Below are 12747 nucleotides of genomic sequence, written 5' to 3'. Positions count from 1 at the left end.
GAACACTAAAACAAGAGGCCAAGTATAGACACAAGCTTCCCTCACCGTGCTCTCCTCTCCCCCTCTCCCTTCCCAGTTTGACGGGGCTCTTATGGTAGAAGAGGACACAGACTACCAGATCGACGGGGATCTCCTCGCTCCCCAGATCAACAACGACAAGAACAATGAAAATGACAACAGCATCCTGGTCAACTCCCCCTCGCTGGACTTCAACGACAACGAGGACCTCCCGACTGAGCTGAGCGACTCCTCGGAGACCCACGACGAGGGTAGGCAGCCAGGCAGAGCCTTCCCCGGGGCCGCAGACCTCCGAACAATGAGCCAGCCTGGCTTTTCTCTGACCTGCGGAGGTGGCTGTTGCAGTCTCTGTAAGACCTTCCGAACTCGAGAACCCTCAATCAGAATTCTAAATCTAGGAGAAAACTGTCAAGTAAACAAACGTTCCAGCTAGTGTCTTCTTCAGGGTCCTAGCCGAAACGTCAAGTATAGTTTTACTTCATACTTCTCTGGAGTGCTGCAGTGTGTCAGTTGCTTGGATGTGTGTGTGTGTAAATACACAACATATGGGCTAATCAGACTCTGTGCTCCACAGGCGAGGTGCAGGCGTTCTACGGTGACCTCAACGGACGGGTGTTTATCAACGAGGTGTTCAAATTCAGTGTGGACAAGATGCACAGCCTGCTCTTCACAGAGTCGCAGTTCATGAGGGACTTCCTGGAGCAAAGGAGGTTTTCAGGTACTGTATCCACGTGACAGAACACACTGTGTGCTGGAGCAACACTAAAACAAGCTTAGTGAAGCATTCCCACTAGGAGCCTTTCTCACTATCTGCAGGGGGGAAAGGAGTTTTAGGGATGCCTTCTTATTACACTCAGTTTAGTTTGGTCTGTACACCCAGTGTCCCCATTAAGAGAAAAGGAGTGCCTGCTGGTCTTGCATGAGCAGACTTTAACCAGTTGGTGTGAGTTGGTCATTCATCACCAAGTACACTTAGTCATGCATGCAGTGGAGAGACAATGTAGAATTAATGAAAGTAAGAAAATAAGGTGGACATCAGCAAGTAAGTAAAATGTGGAAAGTATAAAAGCAAAGAGGTAGAATGGAGTAAAGATGGAAAAGATTATGAAGTGTTACGATCGTCACATGTATATCACAGCTGTGTGTTGGTTTTGTTTCTTAGTCTTGCTCGCTCTCTGTCGTTTTATCCTCTGGGTGAATCCTTCATTATGTCAGGCTCGCTGTGTCTCTCCGAATAGCCCAACTTTTTTTTTTTCCCCCCCTTCAGACATGGTGTATCACCCGTGGAAGAAGGAGGACAATGGCAATCAAACCAGAGAGATCATGTACACAATCACCCTGACCAACCCCCTGGCCCCCAAAACTGCCACCGTCAGCGAAACGCAGGTGAGGCCCCCCCCCCCCCCCCCCCCCCCCCCCCCCCCCCCCCGCCCCGCGCAGAACAAAAGACACGACCTCTCCAAGCAGTTCGTTGAAATAACTTTGCGGTTTTTATTGCAGACGCTGTACAAAGCTAGCCAGGAGAGCGAGTGTTACGTCATCGACGCGGAGGTGATAACGCATGAAGTCCCATATCACGACTACTTCTACACTCTGAACCGATATACTCTCACGCGAGTAGCCAAAAACAAGTGCCGGCTGAGGTAAGCGAACCTGATACTCCTTCATCATGGATACCGCCCCCTCCTTTTAAACACCAGCCTAGCACAACTCCGCCAGTAACCAGTGAGGTCTCAACACGCACTTGACTCACCCAGCGCGTCCGCATTTTTAGTTCTTTTGCGATCCCGTAGCGACAATGGATGTAAAAACAAGAATATTTGCAATACTACTGTTTTTTTTTTTTTTTTTTTTTTTTTTTTGCATAATCTACCTTTTGATGCAACCTGTTTCTTTTGTGTTATTTTTATAATGGACTCCAAGCCATATATACATAATACATCAGTAGCTCCTTGCATGAAATCAGTGTGATAACTGTCTCTCCTAATGTAATAAACCCGTCTGCAGCCTAGCGGGCAGCGCTGTATAAACACTGTGCTTGTGTTTCAGGGTGTCTACGGAGCTTCGGTACAGGAAACAGCCCTGGGGGCTGGTCAAGAGTTTTATAGAGAAGAACTTCTGGAGTGGCCTGGATGACTACTTCAGACATCTAGGTGAGAACTGCATGGCGTCGGAGAGCCTGGGTTTGAAGCCCAGTACTGTAGTTCAGCCGGTATTCACATTCTTACTAGTCTCCCTTTTTGTTGCGCTGGGAATCTGTCGTTCTTCATATGTTTTTTTTTTTTTTCAAATACCCTGCAGAGATGGAGCTGACGAAGGCAGAGACTCTGTTCACCGAACTACACCGGCAGTCCCCCAAAGAAAAGGCGACGAAAACGTCGAGCGTGCGGCGGAGGAAACGACCGCTCGCGCACATCCGTGCCCAGCACCTAGAGGAGGCTATCAGCCCAGTCACCACCCCCACTGACGAAGAGGTCATCCACCGCATCAAACACGTGGCAGGTAAGAGCACCCCCACCACCCCCAAGTATCACTCGAACCAATGAGCTGCCCAGCCACCGCATCAAACGTGGCACAACCTAGAGGGGGCTCCCTTCAAAAAAATCATTGCATTGGGGAAAAAAACAGACCCCATGCTTGCAGATAGGTAAGAGGACAGCCAGGAGAGACAGGTGCCAGGGATCCCAGCATTCTTATGAAGGCGGTCAAGAAGAATGCTATGATCTATGGTATCAAAAGCAGCAGTTAGGTCCAGGAGGACAAGGACAGAGGGAGCAGCAGCATCAGCATTAAGCAGAAGATCATTCACAATCCGGAGCAGAGCAGTTTGGGTGCTGTGATGTGGCCGGAAGCCAGACTGCAGAGATTCAAACAGATTGTTATCTGTGAGATGTTTCATCCGCTGGCTGGCTACAGCCCTTTCAAGAGTTTGAGAGAAAAGGAAGAAAGATAAAGGAAGATACTCTTCTGTTTTGTCTTTCGCTGTTCAGCTGCCAAGTCCTCCAGCTGTCTCAGTGTTATTCTATTCCAGCAATCTGATTTCAGTTTTAACAAGCAGCTTTTATTGTATTGTAGTGAAATCTACCAAACAAAATTAACAGTGCTGTTGTACACAAACAGTCGTTACTAACCTCCTGTTATTTCAATAGATACTGAATGTTACAGATTGTATTTATAAATGTTGCTGCTGTGTTGAATCTTACTCTTTTATATGGAGTAGTGTTTTACAAGAATCTTAATGATACATATTGTTCTTGTCTTTTCAGGTTCCACACAAACTAAATACATCCCAGAAGAAGTTCCTGGCTTTGCATTGTACAGCGTTTCCAAGTTACTACTGGTAGTTAGCTTTGTGTAAGTAGGACAGCTTATTGCAGCTTACAATGAGACACATTCTGTAATCTGGTTTTTGACCAGGAGGTGGCAATCCTGCACTTACAATAAATTCTGCACTGCACTGTTGAATCACCTTAGTACACTGTATTGATCATGCAGTCAGAAGATAGGCAGTTTAAGGGGGGGGATATCGTCTGTGTTACTAATTAACATTGCCTACTGAAGGTTTACGCAGGGTTGAAAATAAGACTCCTGTTACATAGCGGTTTCACCCACTCCAGGTTTTATTACGAACCTGGTTAGCCACAGTGTATAGGTAACAAGCTCAGGTGTGTCTTACTAACCTCCTACTAAAAACTGCTATGCAATAGGAGTCTTATTCCGATCCTGCTTATATTTAGGAAGCAGGAAGTTCCCTTTAATATGAGATCCACAACTTTCCTTTTTGATTATTATTTTTTTAATTATTAATTAATTATTTTTTTACTGTTCTTGTTTTTATACACTGATTGTTTTCTTCTTTTACTGCTTTCAATAGGATCTGTTTAAGGTACTTTTGAAATCGTGTACAGCACTGTCTGGCTCTGATCTTAATGAGGATGGGCACTCTCTGTGACGGGTGGCATTCTGTGCTTTTAGATCAGTAATGAGGGTAGTAATGAGTGCATGCGATATAGTGGACGTTTTTAAATATGAGAAAGAACTGTCTGGGATTTATTCACATTTCAAAACTGAAAAAACAAAGCGTAGCCTCTTTGCTGTTTAAAATGCATTATAAATACAAAATCGCTAAGGTGTAAGAACGTGTAGATTCAGAGAGAGCCCCGATGTCTGTTCTTCCCATGTGCTCCCTCTCAGTTCAGTCTCACTCACCGCCCTGTCTTCTCTGCAGTTTGGTGGTACTGGTGTTCTTGAACATGATGCTGTTCTACAAGCTGTGGATGCTGGAGTACACCACACAGAGCCTCACCACGTGGCAGGGGCCACGGCTTCATGAGAGGTACCATACACTGGCTGCAATGCCGTTCTGTAGCAGGCAGGGGCTGAGACACAGCGGTCGTGGAGTCCACTCTATTGGTAAACAGAGTAACTCCCCCCCCTCCAACAGCGCTGGCAGTGTCTGAGACCCAAGTACACTGTTACACAGGAAAGGCTCCAGCCATTCAGATAGAGGGAACTGTTGGTTTTTGTAACAATGCGTCCTTCTAGTCGGGAGATTGCAGTGAAGCACATTCTGGTGGGGTAAAATGATGGAGATACGCTGTGCAGTTATAAAATAGAGAACATGTGGGCTGCGGTTGCAGTAAGGGAGATGCTCACTCAGTGAGTTTCACCGCAGGCGCTGTGCATTATCGGGTTCTTTGTGTGTTTTGTGTGTGTGTGTGTGTGTGTGTGTACAAGTCATTCAGAGTTGCCTGTCTGCTCTCCAGCAAGCTGCCGCAGTCTCAGATGGAGTGGGCCCAGCTGTTGGAGTCACAGCAGCGATACCACGATGCAGAGCTGCTCAAGTGGAAGGAAATAATCCGATCATCAGTGCTGCTTTTAGATCAGGTACAAACACAGCACCCGGTTTATTTAATAATGCCTGGTCGGGCACGAGGCTCCCCTCCACAGGGAATCCAGTGAGGCTGCATGTTATTCAATTCTGGCTCAACTATTCCACACAGCCCTTATATAGCCATGAAGTTGTCTTTTATAATAATCTAGCTCTTCTCTCTCTCTCACACAGATGAAGGACTCTCTTTTAAATCTCCAGAATGGTATTGGTTTGAGGGACTACAGTTCAGAGGCAGAGGAGAAGAGAAACCACTATCACTGACAAGACAATTCAATGGCCAAAAGGGAACGGTGTGCAATATATAAATACCTGTACAGACAAATATAAAGAGATGAGTGTACGTACTGGAACCACAGGATAGTGGACTTGGACTGGCTGCTGCTGCAGCTGCTCCCCAGAAGGGGCTTAAAAAAAAGACGGGCTCGCCCACAAAACAGGAAGTGGAGCTCTCTTAGCACTGAGGCAGCATGGGAAAGACAGCAGCCACACTAACCTGGGCCTGCACTCCTTTTATTATTATAAACAAAAAACAAAAAAAATCCCAAAAAAGGCATGCAACTTCCTCTCTAGACTGTCCTTGTTCAAGGAAGGCGTGTAGCTCGAGTCCTGTGCAATCTGTCTAAAATCAGATTTAAAAGAAGAGGTGTTTTTTTTTTTATTAATAATATTATTGAAGACCTTGTTTAGGCATCTCCAGACTGTTCCAAGCAAGGGACCGTACCCAAGAATCGGCACCTCAGCGCCTCTTTTCTAAACTGACGTCTGGTGGAGGGGACCAGGTACAGTCAGGTGCACTGCTCTTTGAAGTTGTTGTTTTTTTTTTTCTATAGAAGTAATACCTTTGTTTGCTGGCAGTGCATCCACACTGTATTGGCTAAGCTGCCATGGAGAGATAGAAGCAGGTTCCCCTGGTAGATCTATGCCATGGTGCTGTGCACACCCGTGTGTAAGCCGACGTTCATCTCTAACTACCATGGACTGTTCCAGCTTACAATGGGTGAACTGATTTTGAATTTACTTTTCAAGAAGTCCCTACTCAAGTTTTTCCTAGAAAGAGAGTCCGGGGAATAGCCCTGATCTTTAAAAGTTCTGAAAAGGGGGGCGCTGCAGCTTCTACTGTTTTTTGGGTGACCTTAATGTTCTACGTGTATGAATTATAAACTGTGAATATAATATATTGAAAATGCTTGAACATGGAAAAAAAAAATAGAATTATGATGCAGATTATTTATTATGAATTTATGTATATAGAGAAAAGTTAACAGTGCTGTTACAGGCGGGTCAGATACTTTATACAGGAACACAAAAGTGGTTCTCTTGTATTTGTTACTCTGTACCATCAATCAAGGCATGTCTGTGACATGTAGGATGCTTGCTGAGTGTGAAATGTTAACCATTCCATGTCTGTCCATGTAGTAGCTGAAGTGTTAAGAGTAACATAGCCAAACTGCCTTTTGCAAACCCAGCCGGAGGAGTCCATCTGCTGACCAATGCGTGCTATTACACCTGTGCTTAGTCTGTACTGTAGCGGCGGACGTCTTCAACTGCAAAACCAGACTGACGCAAGAGTAGAATCCCTGAAATTAGTAGCTACATTCCCAACTATATTCCAGATTAAACAGACAGTGCTAGCTCCACGGCATGATCACTTCTTAAACTGCCTGGACAGCCTGCTTGTTGTGCTTGCTTTGTAAATTGAGGACTGTTCCCGTGTTGTTATAGTGAAGATCCATAGGGCCCATGGATCTCGCAGTATTTTAGCAAAAGCAGGTTAAAGCAAAGGCTTGTGGTAAATTGAAACAAGTCCCGTGTTTAACTGAGAACTTCCACCATAAATAAAACTGGACACTTTAAAATGCCTATGCAATGCACAGTAAAAGCCAATTAATTATTTTAAAAAAAGATTTAACATTGTGAACGGAATTGCCAGCGGTACTTGAAGTAGTTATGAATGGCCCTGAATAATAACAGCCGTGTACAAGACGACAATCTGCTTTGGGCTGTATAACAGAAGGCTGTTACTACTTACACATCCAGCTAGTGATCGCTCCCAGACAATAGGTGTCACTGCTGGGGAAGCAAGTTGCATATGAGGGATATTCAATCAGCCACAAGGGGGCGCTCCCACCTCAAGTGTTCAGCTTCTACCTGCACTGCCAATGGAGTAATTAAAACAGAGACACTTGTCATTTAAAATAGACGCAGGGCACAAGGAGATTGGCATGTTCTGGTGTGGGGTTGCATTCGCACAGGAGTCGAACTATTGTGGTTTGTCTGATAACTAGAGTATCCCTTGCTCTCGGACACTTGCTTGCATAGATAGATAGATAAACATAAATAAATATAGAGACAGATAAATATATAGACTTGGATATTACAGAACAGTAATATAGCTATCTATCTATATGTTCTGTAATATCCAGGTTCATCAAAAAAATAGTAATTCTGTCATGTGGTTGTATTAGTCCCTGTTAAGATAAAACACCTGGCCAGGGCCTTGCTGTGTTAAGCAGGCCAATAGAGAAGCTGAACTGAAGGCACCAGCCCTGTGTACTGGGTCTGTCCTTGCCAGACAGTGTCGTTTATTGGATTGTAGTCAAAAGTGGACATGCTTGAAATGATTACTATACCAGTGGGGGTGTGCTGATACTCGCTCATAATTGCCTTTAAAAAAAGTGTTTAATAAGCCGGTATTAAACACAGCCATTCATTAATGTTTTCATTTCAAAACAAGCAGCTGTCCTTCCCTCACCTTTACAACCGAGTGGCAGTCAATGGCGATTCCGCACGAAGAGTTTTAAAAGCCGATTTGGAAGCGGATTTTCCTCTCCCCTGTACCAGGGCAGTACAGCAGACTAGGATCGCAAGTTCAGGTCTCCGCACACTCTGCTGAACAGTCCATGCCTCCACATTGTACTCCAGTGGTAGCCCAGGCCAGGGACTTCTCATTTCATTCATTGTCTCATCCCAATCAGCGGAGTGTTTGTTCCTCCTGTTTTCAGTGCTACACTGTGTACAGCAGAAAGCCACACTGACCGACAAAAAACTAAAATCTCCTGCCAAAATTCAGTGTGCTTAAATAACTGAAAGCAAAAGGTTTTGCCCTTTTTAAAAAGTTTAAGGATAAAAAAGGGAGAATTATTTGATAAATTACAATGCAAAAAAAAGTGTCAAAAACATCTAATACCATAACAAAGGTCCCGTAAAGAAGATGAGAGATTATACACTGTGTTAAACCAAAAAAGTATATTGCTGCTACTGATGTAGACAGCGGGAGACAAACACTGTACAGCTGTGTATTCATCCACCCTAGGATAACGTGCCCTTCCCAAAGACAGCAGAGATACAACAGCATGAGATCAGCAAAGCGCAGGAAAATCAGATTCAAGACAGACCCCATGGTGCTGTGATTAAAAGCAATGCAGTCCTATTTCAACCCTGCAGGCTCCTGTGAAAAGGCTTGACTCTGTACAGAAGGAAATGCAGGTGAATGTGCCCCCGAGTACAGCAAAGCGTTCTAGTGCACTTTATAGATAGACAAAAGGAATATGCTGTTGAAACAAGACGACAGCTATAGATGAAATGATTTATTTATGAATATATTTATTCTACATATTAAATATTAAAAAGGAAGTCGTGATTGTGATGCAGTATTGTCATATTGCTGCCGAGAAGGCGCAGCACCTCACTCCCTGTTTCAATAGCTGTGTCCCCTGTCATGCCATTTACAGCACTGTAGGAATGGGTTGCAATGTTCTATGACGGGGTCTTCAGCCCTTGATGGATTCAAAACTTAATTTTGAAAGGATAGTATGAGTGTGAATGTAGTGGATCCATGGAAACAGGCAGCGTGTGAAGTTTTTCACACATTGAGATTTGAATTTTTTTTTTTTTTTTAACAGGATAAGCTTGGCTTGCAGTGGTTAATCATATTATATACAGATATGAAAATGGTGCTCAACACGTGGAAGTCTGGCCAGCAGTGGCATTATGCGCTGTTAACATTAAAATTTCCTATTCTACATACTGTGATTTTTGGTGCAAGCACAGGCATGAATTAAATCATTTAAAAATCTCAGCCACTGTTTAGCCCAATATTCTTTGACTATTTTTTTCCTTCTGAGAAAAAAAAACAAACATTAATTTAAAAATGTATGGTTAATTTTTAAATGTACAAAATGCATTTTGTAATTATATATATATACAAATATATATGATTTAAGATCTCTTGAATCTATTGTATAGCTTTTATATATATATATATATCTGTCTATCTATAATGTGTTTCAGGGAAACATGCAGTATGTTTTTTGCTGTTTTAACATCAGCAATCTTTGGACCTCCTTTTTAGACCCGACATGTTTGTGGCTTCCCCTTTGTCAGTGATGGTACAATCCAAGATCTTCAGGTTTGACAAAAAGTAAAATTTGGACCTTGCCTGCTTATTTTGCAAACGGGGGGGGGTGGTCCAGACCCAAATAAGAATGTGTACTTCATGTCTTTGAGTTGGTCATGTGTGAGAGTGATCCTGTGTTTGTTGTTAGACGCTGAGGGTAAATCGGTCTAAGAATGAACTAATAAAATGCCTATTCATTTCAGAGTAAATGCAGGTCCTGTACACAGTACTTAAGACTTGCCTCTGGATACCCAGTGAAGCACAATGCCTAAAGCTCACCTCAAAACAACAGTCCCCAGGTTACTCTGAATGGATCTGCAGTACGACCTTGATCCAAGAGTCTGAAATATCTGCACCAACACATAAAGGAACTGTTGTGATATTACAATTGGCTAAAAGTGAAATATTGCTGTTTTTTTTTTTTTTTTTTTTTTTTAAATTCAGGCAACTGTCAAAGCAATATTTTCAAGCAAGTTCAAACAAGCAGTCTTGAATTGAGCACCAGTGTGAAAACTGCTTGAAAATGTTCCCCTAAAACATGTGTTGGAGAAGTGTATTCATATCCCTAATGGGGTTGGGGTCGACCCCTTTGTTTCAATGCCAATTCCTTTTAATCAGTTCTGATTGCAATTCCCAGTCTGTAGGGAATGGATTTTAATTGGAATTAACCCAAACCCTGATCCCTAATTATTTAATTTCAGCTAGAAACCCAGTTCCAGTTACAATGCTGTAGGCAGAATAACGTCATTGTTCTAGTAATACATTTTGAAGTACATGTTGGGGGCGTATTATTATGCAAATGTAAGTTCTGGGCATACTTCCGACTCTACATGCAGTTTTCACTGGTTTGCATTGTAAAAGACATTTATCCCTAGACTGTAACTGTACAGGTAATTGCGTGCTAGCACACACAATGAGAGGACCCTTCAAAACGTGTGGGACAGTCGATTTCATAAGTCAAACTGGAACGCTTGCTGCTTTCTGAGAGAAGGGTTTAGCCGCTTCCCTGTTTATGCTCCCGCGTAGACACCAGACTGGGAATTTACAAAGGCGGCGAATTAGAAAATGCACTTTCAAATTGTAATTTGGAAATGGGAAAAAAACAGCAACAGCAGCACAGGTTTATCATGTAAAACCAAGCTGTGCGATATACCAAACAAAAAAAAAACAAAATACCAAATCTGCACTTTTTACAATAAACGGGGTCCTTTCATATGCAATTATGAAGTGGCTTCTGTTTGTTTGCAGTACTGTACTTGCGTTTCATTTCTAACACCATTGAGGTGGGATTGCTGGGGTCTTGGAGACTCTGCTGTGTGTGCTGTGAACAATGCAAGCGCAGTGTAGCGGGGATGGGAGAGGCAGTGCTGGCGTGCGAGGGCTTGCTCTTTGCTTTGTGGATGTCGTGATGGCTGGAAATGTTTCTGTTTTATAAAAATGATTAACAAGGGCAGGCTAGTGGTTCTAACAAAAGGGATTAAAAAAAATATTCAGGCTATATCTCTTTTTTTGTATTACTTCATTATTATTATAATGACGACGATTATTAATTTCATGGATTTTCTTGAAAATAGGCTCTTTGTGTAACTTTGCGTCCATCTTTTAAAGGTTCTGTTTGAATCCTAGTGTATCAGACCAGCTGGATGCTGCAATGTTAGTCGTTTGCTTGCCATGGACTTACCAGCCGGAGCAGCGACAAGCAAATTAGCTTGCCATCGTACAATATGTTTTAGGTATAGAACAGACATGTCTATGGATTTCTTTACTATAAAATGAGATCTAATTCACGGAGGGCTCCGGTGACAGGAGAGGAGTTTGGAATCTTTACTTGAGTTGTTTTTTTTTTTTTTTCTTGTCTGAACTGGTCTTATACGGGAGGGGAGATTTTATTTTTTGTTTGGTCTGGGGAGGGGGGATTAATAGCTTTAATGTAAATGCATCTGTCCCGGATAACGCAGGTATCCCAGACACTGCCTTTTGTCCACATTGCAACAGAACTTATAGCCACCTAGTCGTAGCTTGCCGGTTACGGGACTGCTTTTGAAGGACATGAGAAAACATGGACAAAAAATTAAAAATAATATACAAAGAAAAGAAAAATTCTGGACTGTGTATTTTAAGTGTGTCATGGCATTATCTAACTGAAGTATGTTTTTAGACCTGTTTTGATCTCCACTATCTAGAATGTATGTATATATACCATGTGTACACACACACACACACAAACTTTGCGCTGTGCGCTGGTTTGGGTATATCAATAACCAAGATGTAAAAATGGCTATCCAGTAAATGTTAAGTAGAAAATGAAGGTATGAATAAAGTATTGAACAAACTTTTATTATTTTGTGTCATTTGCGTTTATTTTACATTGAATTAGTCACAGGTTCTCCATATTCTGCATCATTTGTCTATTTTTTGGTTCTCTGGAGATTAAAACATTTTTTATTTTATTTTTTTACCAAAGATACATTGCTTAGAAAGTGACAACCAGGTCTTAAAAAAAACACCTTGTTACAGCACTTCAAACAACGCACACAGGTACACTAGCCATTACTCAGACACACCTGAAGTAATTGCGATTGTAAATTGCAACAGTGAAAGCCAAAAACAATTAAAGGAGCCACAAATGAGACACCAAATAAAATACTTCTTGGTGATGCACTGAATTAAAAAAGAAAAACTACAAATACTATAAATCTAAAATCTGCAATGCAGATCCTCAATAAAACCTGTGCATTGTGCGAACGTTGCAACACATTCACAATGTGATTACTGGCAATCTCTGAGACACCTAACATCTGTACACAGGTAAAATCTACCGCCCACCCCCCCTCTCATTCCCCAGACATACTGGATGTAGTTTTAGAGAGGGTTGTGGGGTCAACTCAAGTTTTTCAATTCCAATTCCAAATCTATTCCGAATTCCAATTCCAAATTCTTCAAAGGAATAGGAATTGGAGTTTAGAGACATAATTGTTGTGAATGTTCAGCTGCTTTCATTGGAATTCAATTCAATTGACTAACAGTGACTTCAATGTAATTATTTGTTGCCGCTGTGAGGAGCTCATTTTAACAGAGTATTGCTAACTGCAATTTTGATCAGTGATGTGCTAGAATTGAAAGACAAATTGATCGCAACCCTGGTTTTAACTTCGACTGTACTGTAGGGTTTAGTTTTTGAAATGACAAAGTTTGCTTTTCATAAAGGCAGTACTTCCATGATCCTTAAGGCGAACTGAACAGAAATATAACAAGAACACAGTACCCTGCGGGAATCCTTTTGAAATAAAGAAATAACCTAGATTCTGCAGTATTTTATAGCATCAGAGAAAAATAATCCCAGATGCAAAACCTGCTTTTAATTTGCAATCCATTTATAAAGAAGACCTTGCTAGATATGCTATATATTTTAATTAATCCGATATTGCTATTCTTAACA

The 12747-nt window shown here is 42.1% G+C and overlaps 1 protein-coding gene across 2 annotated transcripts; it reads left to right on the top strand.

Moving 5' to 3' along the window:
- The first annotated feature begins 6 nt into the window (after positions 1-6).
- On the top strand, positions 7-10403 carry gramd1ba (GRAM domain containing 1Ba). Of its 2 annotated transcripts, XM_041242419.1 has the most exons (11): positions 7-269; positions 593-736; positions 1286-1404; positions 1519-1661; positions 2068-2171; positions 2320-2520; positions 3285-3372; positions 3893-3904; positions 4247-4354; positions 4785-4905; positions 5084-10403. In XM_041242419.1, exons 1-11 carry the CDS (start codon positions 92-94, stop codon positions 5171-5173), a joined length of 1308 nt encoding a protein of 435 aa, XP_041098353.1. In that variant the 5' UTR covers positions 7-91; the 3' UTR covers positions 5174-10403. The 2 variants fall into 2 exon arrangements, with proteins under 2 accessions (XP_041098353.1, XP_041098354.1); XM_041242420.1 differs by lacking the exon at positions 3893-3904.
- The last annotated feature ends 2344 nt before the right edge of the window (positions 10404-12747 follow it).

This window comes from Polyodon spathula, unplaced genomic scaffold (assembly GCF_017654505.1).
Source record: "Polyodon spathula isolate WHYD16114869_AA unplaced genomic scaffold, ASM1765450v1 scaffolds_1286, whole genome shotgun sequence".
NCBI lineage: Eukaryota > Metazoa > Chordata > Actinopteri > Acipenseriformes > Polyodontidae > Polyodon > Polyodon spathula.
Note: the sequence above shows the minus strand (reverse complement) of the source record. Positions and strands in the feature narration are given on the sequence as shown.

What these genes read in the sequence shown, in the direction of transcription:
- gramd1ba (XM_041242419.1), top strand. Translation starts at nt 92, where the DNA reads ATGGTAGAAGAGGACACAGACTACCAGATCGACGGGGATCTCCTCGCT. An exon ending in TGACTACTTCAGACATCTAG is followed by an intron (nt 2,172 to 2,319) that starts GTGAGAACTGCA and finishes AATACCCTGCAG; the next exon opens with AGATGGAGCTGACGAAGGCA. An exon ending in CAGTGCTGCTTTTAGATCAG is followed by an intron (nt 4,906 to 5,083) that starts GTACAAACACAG and finishes TCTCTCACACAG; the next exon opens with ATGAAGGACTCTCTTTTAAA.